This window comes from Oryctolagus cuniculus, chromosome 1, assembly GCF_964237555.1.
Source record: "Oryctolagus cuniculus chromosome 1, mOryCun1.1, whole genome shotgun sequence".
NCBI classification, from domain to species: domain Eukaryota; kingdom Metazoa; phylum Chordata; class Mammalia; order Lagomorpha; family Leporidae; genus Oryctolagus; species Oryctolagus cuniculus.
Window position 1 is genome coordinate 111,501,939 of NC_091432.1, and position 23,531 is coordinate 111,525,469.

Genomic DNA, 23,531 nt, shown 5'->3' on the forward strand with positions numbered 1-23,531 from the left:
TAGTTCTTTTAGATCTGCGGAAAATGCCATTGGAATTTTGATAGGGATTGCACTGAATCTGTAAATTGCTTTGATTAGTATGGGATTGGTGATGATGTCTTTCCATTTCTTTGTATCCTCTTTAGTTGTATTCATCAATGATCTGTAGTTGTCATTGTAGAGATCTCTCATCTCTCTGGTTAAATCTATTCCTAGGTATTTTAACTTTTTGGTAGGTATTAGAAATAAGATTACTTTGATTTCTTTTTCAGGCAACTTGCTATTGGTATATAACAGGCTGCTGATTTTTGTACACTGACTTTGCATCCTGCAACTTTGCTAAACTTGTTTATTCTAATAGCACTTGGATGAAGTCTTAGGGTTTTTCGTATATAAGATCATGTCATGTGCAAACGGTGACAATTTGATTTTTCCTTTCCAATTTGAACCCCTTTACTTCTTTATTCTAATTGCTCTGGCTAGTACTTCCAGTTTTTATTACTTGAATAAAAGTGAGAAAAGTGGACATCCTTGTCTTGTTCAGATCTGAAGAGAAAGATTTCACCATTCAGTATGATGCTGGCTATTGGCTTGTCATGTATGGCTTTTATTATGTTTAGGTGTGTTACTTACACTTAATTTTAATTTGTTCTGCATTTTTAATCATGAAGTGATGTCAGATTTTAGCAAATGCCTTTTCTGTGACTATTGAAAGGATCATACGATTTTTGTCCTTCATTCTGTGTATGTGTGGTATATCATGTTGATTGATTTGCATATGTTGAACCATTCATGTATCTCTGGGATGAATCCCAGATCATTTTAATTCATTGTTGGGTTTGGTTTGAGGGGCCAGCACAGTGGCATAGCAGGTAAAGCTGCCTGCTGCAGTGCTGGCATCCCATATGGGTGCCAGTTCAGGTCCTAGCTGCTCCACTTCTGATTCAGCTCTCTGCTGTGGAGTGGGAAAGTGGTAGAAGATGGCTGAAGTCCTTGGGCCCCTGCACCCATATGGGAGACCCGGAAGAGGCTCCTGGCTCCTGGCTTCAGATCAGTGCAGCTCCAGCCATTGTGGCCAGTTGGGGAGTGTGCCAGCATAAGGAAGACCCCTCCCTCCCTCCCTCCCTCCCTCCCTCCCTCCCTCCCTCCCTCCCTCTCCCCCTCTCCCCCTCTCCCCCTCTCCCCCTCTCCCCCTCTCCCTCTCTCCCTCTCCATCTCTCTCTCTCTCTCTCTTTCTGCCTCTGCCTCTGCCTCTCTGCCTCTCCTATCTCTGTGTAACTCTGACTTCCAAATAAATAATAAGTAAATCTTGCCAGCGCTGGGGCTCAACAGGCTAATCCTCCGCCTTGCGGCGCCGGCACACCGGGTTCTAGTCCTGGTCGGGGCGCCGGATTCTGTCCCGGTTGCCCCTCTTCCAGACTAGCTCTCTGCTATGGCCCGGGAGTGCAGTGGAGGATGGCCCAAGTCCTTGGGCCCTGCACTCGCATGGGAGACCTGGAAAAGTACCTGGCTCCTGGTTTCGGATCAGCGCAATGCGCCGGCCGCAGCTCGCCAGCCGCGGTGGCTGTTGGAGGGTGAACCAACGGCAAAGGAAGACCTTTCTCTCTGTCTCTCTGTCTCTCTCACTGTCCACTCTGCCTGTGAACAAAAAAATAAAGTAAGTAAGTCTTTAAAAAATAAAAAAAAATTATTTATTTGAAAGATATAGTTACACAGAAAAGGAGAGACAGAGATCTTCTATCTACTTGTTAATTCCCCAAATGGCTTCAGTGACCAGGGCTGGCCAGGCCAAAGCCAGGAGCTTCCTCTGGGTCTCCCACATTGGTACAGGGGCCCAGGGACTTGGCCCATCTTCTACTGCTTTCCCAGGCCATTAGCAGGAAACTGGATTAGAAGTGGAGCAGCCAGGACTTAAATTGGCCCCACTGTGGGATGCCAGCACCATAGGCAGCAGCTTTAACCCTCTAAGCCACAGTGCCGGCCCCACCAATATGGTTTTGAGGACTTTTCTTTCATATTTTCATCAAGGATATCAGACTGCAACTTTTTCTGTTGTGTCTTTGTGTGATTTTGGTATCAAGATAATGCTGGCCTCAGAATAAGTTTGGAAAAAAATCCTTCTTTTGGAATAATTCAAAAGGAACATTGCTGTTAATTCTTCAAGAGTGTGTAGAATTCAGCCGTGAAGCCAACTGATCCTAGACTTTTCATTTATGATACACTTATTACTGATTCAGTCTTGCTACTGCAACATTAGTAGTCTTTTAGATGTTCTGCTACTTCATGATTCAATCTTTTTTGCCCCGCGCTCCTTGAGGAATATTTATTTTGAAAGGTATAGAAAGAGAGATCCATCCATCACTGGTTCACTCCTGCAGATGGCTGCAACAGACAGGGGTAGGCCAAGTCAGAGCCAAAAGCTAGGAACTCTCCTGGTGGCCCATGTGGGTGGCCATCATCTACTTTCCCAGGCTCATTATCGGAGAGATGGATCAGAATCCGAGCAGCCAGGAATTAAACTGACAGTGTGATAAGGAATGCTGGCATCACACATGGTGGTTTAACCTGCTAAGCCATGATACTAGCTCCCATGATTCAGTCTTGGTAAGGTGTTTGTGTCTTGGAACTTGTCCATTTCTTCAAGTCTGTCATTTATTGTTGTTAGTATTATTTCTTTCCTTTTATTAATTTTGGGTTAGCTTTGTTACTTTCTTGAGCTACAATGATAAGTTTATTTTAAATCTTCCTGCTTTTTTGATGTAGGCATTGAGTGCTATAAACGTCCCTCTTAGTCTACCGCTCTTGCTGTATCCCAAATGTTTTGTACATTTTGTTTCTGTTTTCATCATTTCTCTAAATTTCCTCCTTAATTTCTTCCTTGGTCTGTTGGTTGTTCAGAAATAAAATCTTTAACTTTCATGTATGTACATAGCTTCCAAAGATTTTGTTTTTGCTTACAATTTTTTCATAGCTTGAAATAGCATATTATTGTGAGAGTAGGAAAAATTATAGGGGAGTTTTTTAAAGGTTTTATTTATTTGTTTGAAAGGCAGAGTTACAGAGAGAGGGAGAACTCCTCATTGTTGGTTCTCTCCCAATTGGCTGCGCTGGCCAGAGTGGGTTAGGCTGGGCCTGGTTGGAGCTGGTAGCTAGTAGCTTCTTTCATTTCTCCCTTGTGGGTACAGGAGGCTCAACTATCTGGGCTTTGCTCCACTGCTTTCCCAGGTGCATTAGCAGGAAGCTGGATGTGGAGTGGAGCAGCTGGTACACGAACAGGCGCCTATATCAGATGCCAGCATTGTAGGCTGCAACTTAACCTGCTAGGCTACAATGCTGGCCTTGGGAATTTTGAATATTAGCTTATCTGTTGCAAATCATTTAGAATAGGATGAATTAATTCTAAACAAAGCATGGTTAACTGCTAATTGAATAACTTTTAGCTTGGCCGGCACCACAGCTCACTAGGCTAATCCTCCGCCTGCGGCACTGGCACTCCGCGTTCTAGTCCCAGTTGGGGCGCCAGTTCTGTCCCAGTTGCTCCTCTTCCAGTCCAGCTCTCTGCTGTGGCCCGGGAGTGCAGTGGAGGATGGCCCAAGTGCTTGGGCCCCTGCACCCGCATGGGAGACCAGGAGGAAGCACCTGGCTCCTGGCTTCAGATCGGTGCAGTGTGTGCCGGCCGTAGTGGCCATTTTGGGGGTGATCCAACAGAAGGAAGACCTTTCCTTCTCTCTCTCACTGTCTAACTCCCACCTGTCAAAAAAAAAATAACTTTCAGCTTTTCAGATTTTTATCTGAGAAAGCGAGAGAGAGCTCCCATTGGCTGGTGGACCCCTCCCAAATGTCTGTAAGGGCCAGAGCATCACCTGTTGCCCCCAAGGATCTGCACTGATGGGAATCTAGAATCCAGAGCCAGGAATGGAACCTGGGCCCTCTGATGTGGGATTTGGGCATCTTAGCTGCTACACCAGACAGCTTCCTGTATCTTCCTTTTCTGTTCTCTAGATTTGTTAACCTCCGATTACATACCAGAACATAGTCTAAAGAGAACTACTGGTTATTCCTGATCCCTTGCGTTTATAGCAGTAATCCCTTCTTGCTTTTACAGTTACCTTAGACTGTTTTTTAAAACTTGTCCACAGTACTGAGAAAAGGTAACTTGTGAGTAGAAAGTTGCTTATGATACTGCAATCAGGAAAGGTGGTGAATTTGAATGAAATTAATTAAGTTGAATTACATTAGATCAAAGTGTTAAAGAGAATTGTGATACCAGGAGGTATTTCAGTTGAAAGACTTAATGAACATGATCTCTCTCTCTCTCTCTCTCTCTCTTTTTTTTTTTAAGATCTTTTTACCCGAGGTATTGATATACAAGCTGTGAATGTGGTAATAAACTTTGACTTTCCAAAGCTAGCAGAGACCTATCTTCATCGTATTGGAAGATCAGGTGAGAAGAAGGGAGGGAGTATTCTTGCTGGAAATTATGTTTTGAGATTTACTAAGAACATTTTGTTCCTTAATGGAAAAATGGTGTTATAATGGGCCTTTTCCCACAGACTTTTTGAGCACCCTTTGTAGAGTGTGTTACTTATGAGAATAGTGAATTAATAGTAATTCAGTTGTTTGATGTTTAAGAATAATTAAGTTCTCCTATTTTTAGAATATTAAGAAAAGTATAATTACCCTATACCTAATTTAAGATAAAATTAACACATGAGAACATTTCTTTTCTCATTAATAATCTGTACTGTATTCTGTATCTTCTGACTCAAATGGGCAGCTACTTTTTTACTTGAAAAGGTAAAATACAGTGTAACCATCCTTCAGTATCTATGGAGGGTGGTTTTCAAGGACCCCCTGTGGATTCAAAATCTGTATGTGTTGAAGTCTTAACATAAAATGGCATAGTATTTGTATGAACCTATCTATATCCTCCCATATGCTTTGAATCACCTCTAGCTTATAATACCTAAACTAGTGTAAAATACTTATAAATATATTCCCTCCACTGTATTGTTTAAGGAATAATGACCAGGAAAGGTCTGTACATAGTCAGTACACACAAAATATTTTTTCCCCAAATATTTTTGTTCTGTGTTTGGTTGAATACATAGGTATTGTAAAGGTCTCACTCTTCTGCTTTGGAGTGTGAAATCTGAAGTTTTAGCATAATATGTATTTGATAAGACCCATAAGAAGTATCATATTCAGAATGGCACTGAACATAAATTAGTCTTGTATGGTTTTGGGTTTTTTTTTTTTTCTTTCCACATTATAGACTGGCACATATACACATTAATTTTTATACTTAGTTTTTAAAAATGAATTTATTCAGAACAGAAATGTAACAGTGGACATTAGGGAGCCTTGCCTTTTTCTGCTAGTTCCCCCAGTGTTTGAAAGAGGCATTAGGCTCCTGTTGGCCTTTCCTGTGCATTGGTGTATACACACAGAGACACACATGTATGTACATTTGTTGTTGAGAACTGGTCAGACCTTGAGAGGTGATATGTAAACACTGGACAGATGCAGTAAAAAGAACTTTGTTGAGAGAAAAAAAATGAATTTAAACTTTTTTTTTTTTTTTTTTTTTTTTTTTGGTTAGGTCGCTTTGGTCATCTTGGCTTAGCCATCAATTTGATCACATATGATGATCGTTTCAATCTGAAAAGTATTGAGGAGCAGCTGGGAACAGAAATTAAACCTATCCCAAGCAACATTGACAAGAGCCTATATGTGGCAGAATACCACAGCGAGCCTGTAGAAGACGAGAAACCTTAACAAGCATGTGAGTACCTGACAGAACCTCAGAGGGGAAGTGTGCTGCCATCAGAGTCTGCAGCAAAGGGAGATACCAAAGATAGGCTTTAAAATTCCAGCTCAGCAAATTAAGATGTTTTCTGACAGCAGAATTCTTACCCAGCAGCTAGGCTATCATTCACAGATACAGCCAGGAAAACAAGGTACAGACCACCAAAAACAAGACTAACCAGTCCACACAATTCAGATCTCCTGTACTCAAAGGAAAACTTAAGCGTGTGCTGTCAACAGTGGGGTCCCTGCCATTGGTGAGTCAGCAGCAAGCAGACATGTGCTCCACTTGCTCATGCACATCCATCTGGTGTTTTTCCCCCATTAAGATTTATTTATTTGAAAGGCAGCGTGACAGTGGGAGAGGGAGAGACAAATGTTCCTGTCTGCTGGTTCACCTCCCAAATGGCTGCAATAGCCAGGTCTAGGTCAGACTAAACCCAGAAACTCCATCGTGGTCTCCCTGTAATACAAGGGAGTAATCCCAAGTACTTGAGCCACTTGCCAATGCCTTTCCAGCTGCAGTGGCAGGAAGCTAACTCAGAAGCAGAGCAGCTGAGGGTCTAAACGGCATGATCGTCTCATAGGGGACGTTGACTTCAGAACTGCAGTTTAATCTGACACCAACCCCAGGCTTGGCCATCTTTAGCTGACGCAGTTCCCTTCCAGGAGGAATTTGATACCGCACCATGTATAATGGCAATACAGGGTGAAACACTGTTGGCATAAATTACAATAAATAGCAAATATCTCTTGGGTGAGGTTATATTCTCATTAGAGAATCTATAAATGGTGTCCTGCAATGCAGGCCTCTGAATAATGTGATAGGTGAACCAATACTTATGACAATTTTAGACTCCCAAAATAATGAAAGCAAAAAAGAATCTTTCTCAGCCATTTTGAATATTTTTCACTCATCTTTTTTCCTTTTTCAAAGTCATCCCTCTGCTTTTAACACTCTGAATTTCTAATGTATGTATTAAAAAATCAGTTAAAAATGCTTGTAGTCCTTACTACCAAATTTGTAATCAGGTTATGAGGGATGACTGCCTTTTTAAAATGTCCACTTTGATTTTTGCACACTCTCTCCGTTCATCTTTTCTTTAAAAATTTGTTTATTTATTGGGCTATGATTAGAAACATGTAAAAAAAACAAGGCTCAAAATTTAAAAACTGAATAGTATATTTCCTAAAGAAAATCTCATTTAATTTGACAAGGTAGTTTGCAAATTATAATAAACAAACACAAAACCATTAGCTAAACTAGCCAATGTTTGCTTAGTACTTTGGCGGACTATTTCAGTTTATGTAAAATAAGTTTTTTCCCTTTGATTCAATTGTTGTAAATGAACATTCAGCCTCCCATTCTTTCTCGGGACAAAAATGCCTTAGTTGTAACCAGTGGATTCTACAGGTAAAGGCTTCAGTAGAAACTGGTAGAGCTGAGGATTGTGAAAACCTGTGTATCCTGCTGTGTGCTGATTGCCCAAATGTTGATTTTAGTTTTTCCCTCTTTATAGGCTTTGACAAACCACAGAAGGCTCGTTTGGATCTGTGACACATCATTTTTTGGGGGGATGCTCTTCTCTTTGTGGGTTTTTCATCTTCTTTTATTTTGGAACTATGAAGACATAAAAGATCTCAGACATTTTTTTCTTTTTTTAACTGGCGAAGAGAAAAAAAGCTGAAAAGAAGGGATATACCTTTTTTGTTCCACTTGTTTGCACTGTGTGCTGACTGAACATTAGTTGCACTAACTGCTGGTTTTAAAAAAAATGTTTTCTGGGGAAAGGGGACAAGGAAGGAGGAGAAAGAAGAGAAGGGGAGAAACCCTAAAAAGAGAAGAATCTCAATGAACACACAAGCTTGTCTACGATTTCAAATTTCTCCAACAGCTGACTCTCGTGCATTTCAACTTCTCCCTGATTACTCATCCGTTTTTTAAGCCTGAAGAGCTTATTACTTATTTGTGCGAAGTGCCTTATGCTATGAGACCATTCAGAATATCATCTTAGACACAGCCCAAGGAATCAACAATAGTAATTCTTTCTTTCCTTTCTACTTTTCTTTTTACTTTAAAATTTACGTCTTTTTATTTTGGTTTCAAATTGAAATCTTTCTCTTCCCTTTCTACTCAAGCCCAGGGCTGGAAGATGAAGCTTATTAGTAATGTTTAACACCATTTTCTTTCTTTATATGGAGGAGTTGATATGCAACTGCAGTTCATCCGCGCTGTAAATACATGTATTTAAAAAAAAAAAACAATCCCAAGTAAAAATACCTTCTGGGCTGAGTAGATCCAACATCATCGCTCCCAAAGGAAAGAGCAGTCAATCATTGCAGGAGCCATATGACAAGCCTTTGTGCTCTATAGCAGAACACTAAAGACTGGTTTACATACGCCTCCATTAGCAGTATGGCACTTGATGTGTAGACATGTCAGAGCCTTGACCCTCTTTCCTCTGTGGCAAAGCGTGTCCCATAGAAAATTGGGTGTGTATACTTGTATAAACTTTGTAAATAAGTTTTTTCTGGGTTCATATATATATATATACATATATATATATTATTTTTTTTCTGGATGAAGGTTGCTGGGATTAAGGGGATTAGAGTGATTATGGGAGCAGCTAAAGATGAGAGGGGCTCAGTTTTCCGCAACACTAAATTCTAATAAGTTCTTGGCCTCTTAATATAGAAAGCAGGCATCAATGGGACCCTGTGTTAGAAGAGGGGCCCGTAAGTCTGGGATGCACTCTGTGATGCCACACTGCCTCATCTGGTACCTTTTTAGCAGGCTTATCAGAGAGAGCAAGGAAGCTTCAAAAATCTATAATTCAAGATGATTTTTTGAGAAGCTCTCTGATTTTGCTTCTTTTCTCTTTAGAATTTTGAGGGGAAGCTCAGACTCTGTGAAAGGGGCAAAGATGAATCATTTTGCAGTGTGGGAATTCTGTGGGGTGGCAGTGTCCTTGAATCATATATGTACAAAGCATGGATTTGCATTTCTGAGTAGTAGCCAGTACCAGCTTTGGTAATGTTAGCAGTTCAGGAGCTTTATTTTCAATGGATCATCTCCTCAAGTGTGTAAATGTGTTGCCCTCTGCCCACCTTAATCCATAAACTTGCAGGAATGGGCAACCCCTGAGAGCTGTTAACTTCCACGCAACAGAAAGCTGCTTGCCATCTTGCGCTGTGACAAGAATTGTCCTGTCATTTTGCATTGTAAATTGCTGGCAGATGCTTTACAGTCAATAGTGTTGCTTTAAATTGTGCCCCTCCCAACATGCTTGATGTTTGGCCTGATCTCCAGGCAAAAGGAGTGAGATGAATCAAAACCAGTGAACTTTTTTTTTTAAATGTTTTTAATTCCCTTTAACCCAGTGTACTAGGTCAATCAGGAGGCATCTGGGGGGAGAAAAGCAAAAAAACAAAATTAATTTCCATATTCTATTTTTCAAAACCTTAACAATAATATTGCAAGATAAGTCCTGCATATGCCTTCATGCTTAACACATCTGGATAAAGAAATCAATTATTTGAGGTTGCTTTTTTTTTTTAAACTCTGCCTAATTCTAAGAGACTATTTTGTGATTCATCCAGAAATTCCCTGGGGATAAAAATCCTGCAGATGCCTCCTGATCAGACATAGCCCTAACTCTGTAACAACTGTAGCAAGAGCTGCACAGTACAAACCCAAAAAAGAGCAAGCTCCAAGTCACTCACTGTCTATCCAGTCAACACTGGTTACTAAATGCAAACCCTAATTAAGGAGCTAACCTGTTCCCAGGAAGGGATGTGGGAGGGGATTGAAAAGGTGTTAACTTTTGACCAAAAAATCTTGCCCCTGTACTGATGCAGCTCTCGTTCTCCCCCACCTCTGGCGAGATAAGAGGGATCATTTCATTAGAGCAAAAGCAAGACAGCAGTATAAATGCAGTTTTTTTTATCTCGCTAGAGGGCATGTGGGTGACTTTTAAAAGAAGTGCAGTCTCCTTTGCCAACTTCTGACTGCTATGCCTGGTGCCACGTGCCTGTGGGTCCCTCTTAAAGCACAGACTTAAAATGGAAAGTATTACTGAAGTACAGCCTCTGAGGAGGAGTGGCACTTAGACTGTCTGGGACACCACTATTGGACACAGTCTTACAGAAGCAGCTGTCCAGTTTTGGTGCTTGACTCTTGAATAGAAATTATTAAATGGAAAGATGCTCTAACGACTGGGTCAAAGCCTAGTCTTTTTCCTTTTTATTTTTTCTTTTTAAAATTTTTTTATTTGGGGATCCTTCAACATTGTTATTTTAATTATTTTCAGATTGTTTCCAATATTGTTTTTGTTTGTTTTCAGTAATGGTTATATTTTTCCAGTGTGGTTCATTTGAGTGAGAACTAGTCCCTATTTTTAATACTAAAACTGCATCCAATTCATGGTTTGGCTTTTGGTTGTATAGTTGTGTAATAGATTATGGACTGTTACACACCATGCTGCCTCGAGCCTATGTTTTTGGTTTTTGTCTCCCCATGTGTTCTGATGGGGAAAACAGCTTTCTTGCCTTTCCCTCAGGAATGCAGCAAGTTCATTCTAAGAAAGAAGTAAGGGAAAGGAAAACCTAAATACAGCTTATTTTCAGTCTGGTCCCAGCATCATAACATGGGTCGGCCCAAAAAGTTGGGGGTGGGGGGTGGGGTGGTCACCAGTTTATGTTTTCAGAATGAGATGGGAGCATCTTTCCTTGGACTCTTGCTTTGTGTTTGATATCATCAGGCGTGGTTAGAACAAGACAACTTAGCACAAAGCCTTTAGTATAAATTGTTGGATTCAAAACATCTCATTCTGATCGCCTCAGTTTTTTTCTTTTCCTATTTTTTTTTTTAATAGGGGTGGGAGGGAGGGTTCTATGCCCCTACAGGGAGGGTGTCTGCACTAAGGATTTAGAAACACTTTGGGAGCTCATAGCCTCATCAGAAACTGCCTTTAGCCACACTCCTGACCTGCTAGATGAGTAACAAAAAGATGAAATAAGTTCTTGGGAATTAAGCCATGTTATTTTAATTTGCTATTTTTTTTTTTCAACGTTCTATGTATCTTTAAAATTGTTATTGTGGAATCATTTTCTTGCCAAATACTTTTGTCAAACAAAATTATTGGCCTGGTGGGAGCTGAAGTGAGTCAGCTTTTTGGTAAACTTAAGTGGACTTTGGTGAGCTTATAGTTCTTTATATCCCTAAAGATAGTTTTTTAAAACTCCCAAAGAAAAATCTCTCCTCTGATCTAATAACTCATCTTTGGGGTAAAGAGTTAAGTGTCCAAAGGTTATAACAGTTCATGAGGTCAGAGGGAGCTAGCCTGGCACCTGGACTCTGCCCCTCCACTGACAGATTCCAACAGAAGTGTATTTAAATTCTCCAGTAGACAGCGCTGGGTAAGGCAAGGGCGGGGGTAGGGCTGGGTTATTAAGATGCAGGCTGCTGTATTTTAACCAATGGTTTGGGGAGGGGTGCCTGGAGAAAACAAAGTGACTTCCCTGTTTTGAAACTTGAAACTATTATTTTTGTTTGGTAAAAATGGGAGAAAATTCTAACGTCCCTAGCCACAAGGGACCACTTCCACTGAGAAATGAGCAGTGGGAACTCAAAACTTTGAAAACATTTGGGGAAAGGGAAAATTGGCTTTCTGTTAATTGGCAAATGTTCCAGTGGGTCTCTGTTTTTGTTGGGATGTGTTATGTTGTATGTACACATTTATGGACCAGAGTCTACTGAGGTTACAAGGTTCAGAAAATATGAGTGGTAAAATCTGGATTTTTGTTCCTTTATCTCAATAAAGGCCCACTGGAACTCCAAGTGTGTGTGTGTGTGTGTCATATGTCCTTAGCAAGTTATGGGTTTAGAAATCTGAGTTGAGCAATGTTCCTGTGAGCCCAGTAGAATAAAACTTGAGAGTACCTTTGTCCACCTAGACCATGCCCTGAGCATCTTCATAGCCCACAGAGAAGGGAGATAATGGACTATGAAGGAGAAAGACTTCAGCAGGCATCATACTGAGAGGAATTGTTCTCAAGTATAAAGCTGAACACAGCCACAGGAACGGCTAAGCTTCCGATTGCTGAAGAAAGACCTACCTGAAGAAATTTGACACTTAAAGCCAGTGTGTCACTGTCACTACCTCTCCCAACAAAAATACGTAGATCCAACTAACAAAATGTATAGAGTGCCTGTATGTATGTTGAGAGTTAAAACAGGGCAGTGAGACAAGTGAGACCTAAGTAAGGAGAGGGGTCATGGTTTGGGAGTCTTGTGAATTTCATCTATAGGTTGAATACATTTGCAGTCAATCTCAGCTTCTGCCAAGACACCTACAGCTAAAAGTTCTGAAAGTTACATAGGAAAGATGGTAACAACATTAGGGGAAAAAATGGAGAACTTGACCCAATTTGGAAATACAGTGTGAAGCTACAGTAGTCAAAGGTATGTTGCATTACTGGCAAGAGTATAGATTTTATATAGAGATTCAGATATAGATAAGGTGGTAGGTGAATAGAGAGCCCAAGAGTACACTTGCTCTAGTGCAGTTTTGACAATACAAAGACAATTCAATGGGGAAAGTAAACGGTGTTGGGACAATAGAACACCCATATTGTAAAAAATGTACCCATATCTTGTGCCTTGTACTAAACATGGACAGGTATTCGGGTCACCTGCGTCCCATGTTGGAATGCCTGAGTTTTAGTCCTAGCTCCACTTCTGTTGGAGCACTGTACTAATGGCACCGGGAGGCAGCAGGTGGTGGCTCAAGTACTTAGGTCCCTGCCACTCACATGGGAGACCCAGACTGAGTGAGTTTCCAGCTTCTGGCTCTGGTTTTGAGAGCATCTCGGGAGTGAACCAGCTGTTGGGAGGTCTGTTTCTGTCATTGACTCCTTGCCTTTCAAATAACCCAAAAATGGATTATAGCCCCAAAGGTACAATACCAAAGCTCAGAGAAAACAAAACCTGTGATCTGTTGTATGTGGCAAAAAGCTGAACATGTTATTGTGAATGGGGTAGGTTGATGATCAGCTTTTTTCAGAACGAGAGGAAAGGGAAGATACAGAAGAAGTACTGTCTTAGGAGTCAGACTTTAGTTCAATTCAGGATTTAGGGAGAGGATCCAAAACTTAAGGGCTATACCTGGAGAAGCCACCTACCTTCAAATTGAATTGAATTCTTTGATTTCAGTATGCTCTGTATGAAAGCTTAGGGATATGACATCAGTGCCTCTAAGGACCAAACCATGGATGTGAACACTTAAAAGATTGCTGTGTTGGAACTGGTGTTTGGCTCAGCAGTTAAGATGCTGCTTGGACACCTGCATCCCATAACACAGATTCCAAGTCTGAGTCACACCTCCAATTCCAACTTCCTGCTAGTGTGTATCTTGGGAGGCAACAGGCAATGGGTTAAGTGTTTGGATTCCTGCCATCCCTTTGGGAGAAATGTTTTAAAGATGACAGTCTGATCAAATGCTGCATGAGGGTATTAATTCCTAGGTTCTCCATTGCTCTTCTATTATCCCATTAGTCTACTCACAGAGAATTGGGCCAGGTGTCTCCTCTGTCTCCAGAGATGGGCCAGCAGGAACCACATTAACATTTCTTCTGCTCTCTGGCTTCTATTTGCATTTGCTCACCAGGGATTCCCCAGCAGGAAATCAGAGCCTGGCGGGGTGGGGAGTAAGGTCCTCTAATTCCCTAACTGGCTTGTTCTGCATTCCTTTCCTGCAAGGTTGCCTTCGGTAGCCTTGTCCCTCAGCTGGGGAACTCCTGTCCCTGACTTTTCCCTCCATTTTCTGTCACTTCCCTCTCCCCGTGTTAGATTGCCCGACACCCACACTTTCCTAATAGCCCCTGTGTAATAAGTCCTTCTCAGATTGTCTTATTACAAGTGTGCCACGTGTTTCTTGTTGGGATCCAGACTGATAGAGTAATTGGTACCAGACATGGCCCCAGAACATTGTTAAAGTGAGGCTCTGGGATTGAAATAGCCATATTCGATGAGCTCAGTGAGGACATCCTTATGGGAGTTAGCAAGGGGAGTAGGGAGGGGAGGTGAGCCATCCATGGCACACAGCAACGTCTCCTTCACGTCGATCTGGTGGTGCTGTGTGCTGAAGTGACAGTAACAATAGACTCTCGATTGCACACAGAAGAGTAAGAAAAATTATGAACATGCAATTAACATTCACAAAGAATGAGAGGTCCTCCTGGGGAGTTTTGAAGAAGGTTCCTGGTATGCAGTTGTCTTCATCATTAGCAAATTGATGGCAGTGCCCTGGGCCCTTTGCTAAGATGCTACACGTGCTCAAGTTCTAGCCACCCCGGCCCTGAGCTTTCTCTCTCGGGTGTGTACTGCTGTGTTAACAGACTTTTTCTCATTAATCTGTCTTGGTACAGAATCATTTGCAGGGCTCCCACCGATGAACCCTACGATGAAAAGCTTCCTTCCAAGCTGAAGTCGCATTGCAGGGACGAGAGACAGGCACTGAGCCGCCAGCAGCTTCCATTTCTCCCTGTTCTGTCTGTTCTATGTCTTCATCCTCGCTTCCTCTCCAGCTCTTCTTCCTATTGCTAGCTCTGCTGACCAGTAGCAGCCCAGACCCCGGAGACTGGGGAGATACAGAGACACAGCAGCCTGCCCTGTTTTTCTACCTCAGCCCTGTGGGTCCATTACAGCAGCTGCGTGGGCCGCCCTCCCAGGTTTCCCTGAAAGCACTGAGCTGATTAGTGAAGGAAGTTCAGTAATATTTAGAGTGATACAAAGAATCCACCCAGGGCAGGTGAACCTTGTAGTGAAGATGCCGCTCAAAATGCACATGTCCCACAGCCGAGTACCTAGGTCAGATCCTGACTCTGACTCCTGACTCCGGCTTCCTGTCAGTGCAGACCCTGGGAGGCAGCATCGATAACTCAATAAGATGGGTGCCTGCCACCCACCTGGGAGACCTGGGCTGCACTCCCAGCTCCTGACTTTAGCACAGCCCAGCTCTGGGCATTGTAGACATTTGACAAACCAGTATGTGGGAGTTCCTCCCTCCTTCCCCCCACCCCGGTCACGGTCACTCTGCCTTCCAAATAAATATACCTTTACAAACAGTTTCCAGGGGTCAGCGCTGTGGTGCAGTAGGTTAATCCTCTGCCTGTGGCGCCAGCATCCCATATGGGCACCAGTTCCAGTCCCAGCTGCTCCACTTCCCATCCAGCTCCCTGCTGTGGCCTGAGAAAGTAGAAGATTGCCCAAGTCCTTGGACCCCTGCACCCATGTGGGAGACCCGGAAGAAGCTCCTGGCTTCTGGCAGTTCCAGCTGTTGCAGCCAACTGGGGAGTGAACCAGTGGATGGAAGACCCCCACCCCTGCCTCTCCTTCTCTCTCTGTTTAACTCTGACTTTCAAATAAATAAATCTTTTAAAAATAATAATAAAAATAAAAGATACTGGGGGCAGGGCACATCCCGTTGCAGAGGGCCTGATTCCAGTCCTGGCTGTTCTGCTTCTGATCCAGCTCCCTGCTAGTGCACCTGGGAGGCAGCAGATGCGAGGCCAAGTGCTGGGGTCCCTGCTGCTGTGTGAGAGACTGGGGTGGGGTTGCTGGCTCCTGGCTGCAGCCTGGCCCAGCCCTGGCTCTTGTGGGGCCCTAGGGCACAGCAGATGGAAGATCTCTTCTGTTTTCCCTCTCTCTCTGCTGTTCATCCTTTCAAATAAGTAAATAAAACTTTTTAAGTTGCAGAAAAATAGATTTTAAAAATGCTTATTTAACTTAGTAAGAAAACAAACAGCATGATTAGGAAATAGGCCAGAGAAGTTAGCAGACGCTTCACCAGAGACACACAGGTGGTGCAAAGCCTGTGAAAGGTCATCGGGGCTGGCATTACAGTGCAGTAGTGGTTAAGCCACCACTTGAGACACTGCCACCTCATATCACACTCCCAGCTGGAGTCCTGGCTGCCGCACTTCCAATCCAGCTCCCTGCTAATGCTCCTGGGAGAGCAACAGAAGATGGCCCAAGTGCTTATGTCCCTGCACCCACATGGGAGGCCAAGATGAAGCTCCTGGCTTCAACCTGGCCCAGCCCTGACCGTCATGGCCGTTTGGAGAGAGAACCAGCAGGTGAAAGATCTCTTTCTCTGTGTCTCTCTCCTTCTCAGTCACTCTGCTCTTCAAAAAATAAATAAATAAATAAATATTTTTCTTAAAAATCCTCTACTTACTGTATCATTGGGGAAATGCAAGTGAAAGTACTGGTGAGATTCCACTACATACCTACTGGAGTGACCAAAATCCAGAACACCGACCACACCAAAGGCTGCCGAGGATGAGAAGAATCAGGAAGCCGCACCCACTGCTGGTGGGAATGCAAAATGGTGCAACACAGTTTGGCAGTTCCCTCTTTTTCCCCCAAGATTTATTTATTTGTATGGCAGAGTTACAGAGAGAGAAGGAGAGGGAGAGAGATAAAGAGAAAGATGTCTTCCATTCATTGGTTCACTGCCCAAGTGGCTGCAGCGGTCAGGGCTGAGCCAGACCAAAGCCAGGAGCTTCATCCAGGTCTCCCATGTGGAGGGAAGGGACCCAAGCACTTGGGCCATCCTCCACTGCTTTCCTAGGCCGTTAGCAGGGAGCTGGGTCGAAAGCAGAGCAGCCAGGACACAAACCGGCACCCATGTGGGATGCTGCTGTCGCAGAAGTGGCTTTACCTGCTACGGCACACCACCTGCCCCATATTGGCAGTTTCTTATAAAACTAAACATATGCTTGCCAGGTGATCCAACAGCCACAGCCCTTGGTGTTTACGCAGATGCGTTGAAGATGTGTTCACACAGAAACCTGTGCACTGACAACTATAGCAGCTCCGTTGCTGAAACCCAGAAGCAAACAAGTTGTCCTTCAGCAGGTGAGTGGATAAACTGCTACATCCAGACAAGGAAATGTTATTCAGCACTAAAAAGGAGTGAGGGGCCGGCGCTGTGGCATAGCGGGTAAAGCCACCACCTGCAGTGCTGGCATCCCATGTGGGCGCTGGTTCAGGTCCGGGCTGCTCCACTTCCAATCCAGCTATCTGCTATGGCCTGGGAAAGCAGTGCAAGATGGCTCAAGTCCTTGAGCCCCTGCACCCGCGTGGGAGACCCGCAAGAAGAAGTTCCTGACTCCTGGTTTAGGATCAGTGCAGCTCCGGCCGTTGCAGCCAGTTGGGGAGTGAACCAGCAGATGGGAGACCTCTCTCTCTCTCTCTCTCTCTCTGTAACTCTGCCTCTCAAATAAATAAATAAATAAATCTTTCAAAAAAAGAAAGAAAGAATTGGGCTAACAAGCCATGAGAACACACGGAGGAAAGGTAAATGCATACGCTGAGTGGAAGACGCCGTCTGAAAGGGCTGGGGAAGCCAACGGAGTGACCTTCTGGAAAAGGCAGGGCTTGGAGACCGCAGAGAGATCCGTGGCTGCCACGAGCTCTCAGCGCACGAGGCACGGCCAGGTGGGGCCGAGAGCATTTTAAGGGCAATAAAACCCTTCTGCAGATACTGTGATGGGGGACGCGGGTCATTCCACGCTTGTCAAAATCACAGAACGTTCATCACCAAGAGTGACCTATGATGCATGCCACGCACTTTGGTGATGACGTGTCTGCATAGGTCCATCAGTCACAGCGCTTGGACCAGTCCAGGAAGGGAGCTGATAATAGGGGAGGCTACACGGGCATGGGGGCAGGGAGTACACGTCTGTATTTTGCTCTCAATTTTCGGAGGGGGGAACCTAAAACTACTCTTTAAAAAAGTCTTTTTAAAAAGCATGCAAAGAGCAACGGAGAAGGCCACGAGAGAAGGTGGGCGGCGGCTGTAGTCACGGGGCACAGGCCCTTCCTCGTGCTGTTGGGGCCGCCGCAGGGCAGCCCCGGCTGGACCTCTCAGGCCTGCACGGCTGTCGCGTTGCAGGGGTTCCTTAGTGGAGAAGGAGATGGGAGCGTGTGGCTGTACATGCACCGGGCAAAACACCAGCAGCTTTCTCCATGCCGGCGGAAGGAGGGGAGGCAAGGGGGAGACGCCGTGGACAAATGCTGCCTCCAGCCAGGCCACCCAGGTTCTCGTCGGCTGTGACGAGCCAGGCTCACGGGGTGCGTGTCCTTGGTACGTGGTGAGATGGCACTTGCCCTCTGTGGGCGTCCATCCCCAGATGCATAAACCCAGGATAACCACAAGGACCACACGGAGCAGCCCAGGCTGAGGGGTGGGCTACACAGCAGCTGAGCGGTGTTTCTCAGGACTGCCAACATCACCGAAGGTCAGGAAGAGGGACTGCGGAGCCCAGACAGCCCAGTTCTCGTGACATTCTGGGTGGGACCCTCGAGCAAGATAAGGCATCGGTGAAAACCCAAGAAGTCGGAGCTGTGGCGCAGTGGGTAAAGCTGCCACCTGCGAAGTCGACGTCAACGTCCAGTGTGGGCACCAGTTTGAGCCCTGGTGGCTCCACTTCTGATCCAGCTCTCTGCCAGTGGTCTGGGAAAGCAGTGGAGGATGGCCGGAGTCCTTGAGCCCCTGCACCCACGTAGAAGACCCAGAAGAAGCTCCTGGCTCCTGGCTTTGGATCAGCACAGCCTTGGCCATTGTGGTCATTTGGGGAGTGAATCAGTGGATAGAAGACCTCTCTCTCTCTTTCTCTCTCCGCCTCTGCCTCTCTGTAACTCTGCCTTTCAAATAAATAAGTAAATCTTTAAAAACAAAAACAGAAACAAAGTATGAGTGAAGTATGTACAGACTGCAGTGACTAAGTTGGGGTCAGTATCAGTTCAATTGTTAACAATAGAGGAAGCTGGGCGTGAGTTATATGGAAATTCTCTGTGCTATGTTTGGAACTTTTTCTGTAAGTCTAAAACTATTCTAAAATTAAAAGTTTATTTAAAAAAAATAGAAGAAAACACTATGGAAATGCTTCTTTCCTGGAATTAGCTGGGGCCCAGGGCCTGTTTTCAGATTTTAATGCTATGCAGTCAACATAGTCACTTCATATTTATCATAAATAGATAGCTGGCGCTGTGGCACAGCGGGTAAAGCTGCCACCTGCAGTGCCGGTATCCCATATGGACGCCGGTTCGTGTCCCAGCTGCTCCACTTGTTATCCAGCTCTCTGCTATGGCCTGGGAAAGCAGTGGAGGATGGCCCAAGTCCTTGGGCCCCTGCACCCACATGGGAGACCCGGAAGAAGCTCCTGGCTCCTGGCTTCGGATCAGCAGATCGGCGCAGTTCCGGCTGTTGTGGCCAATTAGGGAGTGAATCAGCAGACAGAAGAACTATCTCTGCATCTGTCTCTCTGCCTTTCTGTGATTCTGCCTTTCAAATAAATAAATAATCTTAAAAAAAAAAAATAGAGTGCTGTGTAGAAGACTGTGTCCAACTCTTTGTCTGCCAATATAAACAGTGCCAGCCAGGACCCAGACTATTATGAATCTGCTCCTGCTGCGTCCACACCTGCGGCCTCCAGGGAGCTCCTTGCGGAGAAACGTTGTGGACTGAGCAGGACTGGGCTCCCTGGACTCACGCAGATGTTTAACTCAAGTCTCAAGTCTCGGACTAATGCTAATGGCGGGCGGGTTAGGGTGGAGGCCTGTGTAACTCCAGTGGCTGGGAGGTGTGGCCTGTTGGGACTGGCCCTGGGAAGGTAGTTCGTTCTCAGAAGCATTGGTTATTTATTTATTAAAGTTTGTATCAGGGCCAGTGTGGGGAGCAACTGGGACTAGACTGTTACTCGAATTAAGACTTATTCTATGCATCTGCTCTCCCACAATATGGCGCTGGGAGAGGAGGAAACAGCTTCTACACAGCTGCCTCTAGTTCAACCAATAAACAGCAGGACCTGCTCCTGATTGCAGGAGAGCAGCGTACTCGGCGTGTGGGTAGCAGAGTTGGGATTGGTGGAAGAGGACTATAAAGGAGGAGAGAGACACCATGCACCAGGAACATCTATCTGAAGGAACACCTGAGCAGCCCCCGAGAGAGCCGGCCGGCGGTGTGCCGCTCCCCCGCGGAAGTGGGGAAAGTGGCAGGGGGAACCGCCCTTCCACGGAGGTGGAAGGGTCGGTAGCCAACCCGGGAAGAACCAGCAGCAAACCCGGGGAGGGCCGAGCAGACAAAAGAACAGCGCAGGGTCCTGTGTCGTTCCTCCACGACGACGGGGAGCGACATAATGGTGCCGTGACTCGGATAGGAAACTTAGGTGGCATAATGGTGCCGTGACTCGGATAGGAAGCCTAGGCAGGGTTTAGTGTCGTTCCTCCATGAAGAGGGGGAGCGACAGGCCAGTGCTGTGGCATAGCAGGTAAAGCCACCCACCGCTTGCAGTGCCAGCATCTAGTATGGGTAATGGTTCGAGTTCCCGCTGCTCCACTTCCGATCCAGCTCTGTTATGGCCTGGGAAAGCAGTAGAAGATGGCCCAAGTCCTTGGGCCCCTGCACCCATGTGGGAGACCCAGAAGAAGCTCCTGGCTTCAGATTAGTGCAGCTCTGGCTGTTGCAGTCATTTGGGGAGTGAACCAATGGAATGGAAGACCTCTCTCTCTGGCTCTACCTCTCTCTGTAACTCTGTCTTTCAAATGAATAAAATAAATCTTAAAAAAAAAAAAAAAAAAGACACAAACCTACCCACCCATCGCCGCTAGCGTGTCCTCACCCCTTTAAGCCTGGTGGTGGCCGTGCTTGGCTGCTACTGACCTCTGGGCTCCTGCATCGTCCCTTGTGGTTCCCTGGCACACATCTTGGCAGAGAAATCCTCCTCCAACCATCCCATTTTCAATGTGCCATCTGCTTCCTGTTGGGAGATTGGCTGATACAGTGGGTTTTATGCCAAAGTTACACTGCAAATGGTTTCAAGTTTGAATTTCAACTTGTGGTGTCGTGGGATTTTTTTCCCCTCCTAAAATGGGAACTGTTGGGAGGAGACCCCAGGCAGCACCTGGCCCTCCTTCCAGCCACCAGGGTGAAGTAAGGCAAGGTGTTCACCCAGCACAGCGTCCCCACCGCGGTGTCAGGGGTGCAGTAGGACTTGGCTCCCCTGGACTCACACGGCTGCTTAAACTCCGGTGTCTTCATGCTGGGTGGATTGAGGGTGGAGACTCGTTCTAATTATGGCATCTGGTGGGAGGTCTTTAGGTCACTGGTATCGTGCCCGCGGACAGTGGTTCACACAGAGGGTTGATTATGCGAGTTCAAGTTCTGCCTAGCTGCTCACTCTCCTTCCTGGCTCACCACGCCCGCCGTGACCAGCCTCCGCCGACCAGCCTCCGCCGACGCTGTGCTATGGGGCTGGCCAGCCCTGAAGCGTCACCTCCAGACTGTGCGCTGAAATAAACCTTGTCTTCCCCAAGAAGCTCCTCGCGGGTATCAGTGAAAGCAAGGAAGGGCTGACCCCCACCGCCCAGCCCACGCCTGCAGAGCCCTCCCTCTCCACATCACCCCCCATAGTGCCCCGGGGCAGGTTGCCAGTGGGACTGACAGCATCTCAGCTGGCTAACGTGCAATCAGGATTTGAGTAGGGAGAGGTTAAACCAGAGTAGTATTGGAAAACAAAACAAAACAAAGCAGACTGTTTTTGAGAGTCTGATCAATTTTTTTAAAGATTTATTTATTTATCTGAAAGGCAGAGTTATAGAGAGGCAAAGGCGGGGAGAGAGAGAGAGCGATAGAGAGAGAGAGAGAGAGAGAGAGAGGTCTTCTATCCACTGGTTCACTCCCCAAGTGGCCAAAACAGTCAGAGCTGGGCCAATCCAAAGCCAAGAGCCAGGAGCTTCTCCCACCTGGGTGCAGGGGCCCAAGCACTTGGGCCATCTTCCACTGTTTTCCCAGGCCATAGCAGAGAGCTGGCTCGGAAGTGGAGCAGCCAGGACTCGAACCAGCGCCCACATGGGATGCTGGCGCTGCAGGTAGCAGCCTTACCTGCCATGCCACAGTGCTGCCCCTGATCCATTGTAAGGCACATGAGAAAGGAAAGAAGCAGAAATGCGTAATCAGTGTGGGAAGAAACAGAACTGGACTGCAGGCGGACGATCCCGGCCACTGGGCAGCAGAGCAGGTTCACGGCAAAGCTGACCGAGTCTCAGCCTCAGGGCCCTTCAAAGACCCCCACACTTAATTTTGTATTTTTAATTTGATTCTTTTTCTTAAAGTCACCCTCCCAATCCATTTAAGCCTCCAGTCCCGAGGAAATCACCATCCACACTCTGGCAAGGTTTTGGCATTGGCCTCGGCTCTGGACACAACGAGATTCTGGTTGAGGAACGCAAGAGACCTCGGTGCGCTGGCTCACGCCATCAGGATGCACACGGAGCCAGGGCTTCGGGAGACGCAGGCTGTGCTGGGAGGCAGTGCCGAGGACACGGGCTTTGCCCCAGTGAGAGCGCTCGGTCTCTGGGCTCCACTCCAGGTCACACGCAGGATGCTAGGGTCCACAGACAGAGCCCCTCCGCCATTTTGCATAGGGGCAGGGCAACCGACCACTAGCACCCACCTTCTGGGGCGGGAGCAAAGGGCATCTTTTTTTTTTTTTTTTTTTTTTTAGAGATTTTATTTATTTATATGAGAGGTAGAGTTACAGGGAAAGCTGTGGAGGATGACCCAAATCCTTGGGCCCCTGCACCCACAAGGGAGACCGGGAAGGAGCACCTGGCTCCCGGCTTCAGATTGGCGCAGCTCTGGCTATTGCGGCCATTTGGGGAGTGAACCAGAGGACGGAAGCTCGCTGTGCATGTGTGTGTGTGTGTGTGTGTGTGTTACTCTGCCTTTCAAATAAATCAGTCTTTAAAAACAATGACAAAGGAACCAAGACATTCTCTCCAGCACTCTTCACAGTAGCAGAAGAAAAGGAATAGTCAAATATCTTCGTGTCTTCAGTGTCCATTGCTAAGTAACCGGGTAAATAAATAATGATGCGTCTATTTAACAGAATGCTGGGGTGGGGTGGGGGTTAACAGTGTTAGGGGGTAATGCCAGCAGAAATGGCTGCTCAGTTTTTTTTGTTTGTTTGTTTTGTTTTGTTTTGTTTTTAAATTTTATTTAGGGGCCAGCGCTGTGGTGCAGGGGTTTAAAGCCCTGACCTGAAGCAGCGGCATCCCATATGGATGCCAGTTCGAGTCCTGGCTGCTCCACTTCCGATCCAGCTCTCTGCTGTGGCCTGGGAAAGCAGTGGAAGATGGCCCAAGTCCTTGGGCCCCTGCACCCACCTGGGAGACGTAGAAGAAGCTCCTGGCTCCTGGCTTCAGATCGGCTCAGCTCTGTTTTGGCCACTTGGGGAGTGAACCAATGGATAGAAGACCTCTCTCTCTGGCTCTACCTATCTTTGAAGCTTTGTTTTTCAAATAAATAAAATAAATCATTTGAGAGAGAGAGAGAGATAGAATGCCCCCGGCAGGCCCGGTGGACTGCAGAGGGCTGCGAGCCGAGAGCACGGTCTGCACTCAGATCGGGGCTCATAACACAGAGGGTCGCGGTCCTTCCGCAGTTTCTGCCCCCTCCAAGCCACCCCAAAGGGTTTGCCGGGTGTGAAATAGGTGAAATTCTCCCCAACGTTTTATTGCCCAATACTATCAGACTGGGCAGCCCCTCGGCACTGGGCAGAGGATCCTCCTGGGGTGCCTTCCTTGGGGGAGAGGCCTCGATCACCTGTAACGTGATGCGGGTGTGGGCGGGACCTTGTAGAGGGAACTCCTGGGCTGCTTGCGAGCCTGCTCCGCT

The 23,531-nt window shown here is 46.0% G+C and overlaps 1 protein-coding gene across 7 annotated transcripts in view; it reads left to right on the forward strand.

Moving 5' to 3' along the window:
• Positions 1 to 11,626, forward strand: part of DDX6 (DEAD-box helicase 6) — a 55,830-nt gene extending 44,204 nt beyond the window's left edge. For all 7 annotated transcript variants that reach the window (XM_008250484.4, XM_051837682.2, XM_070047092.1 and 4 more), the window contains exons 12-14: positions 4,322 to 4,423; positions 5,582 to 5,764; positions 7,308 to 11,626. In XM_008250484.4, the coding sequence (XP_008248706.1) occupies positions 4,322 to 4,423; positions 5,582 to 5,757 (278 nt within the window). In that variant the 3' untranslated portion in view covers positions 5,758 to 5,764; positions 7,308 to 11,626. The remainder of the gene's footprint in view (positions 1 to 4,321; positions 4,424 to 5,581; positions 5,765 to 7,307) is intronic.
• The last annotated feature ends 11,905 nt before the right edge of the window (positions 11,627 to 23,531 follow it).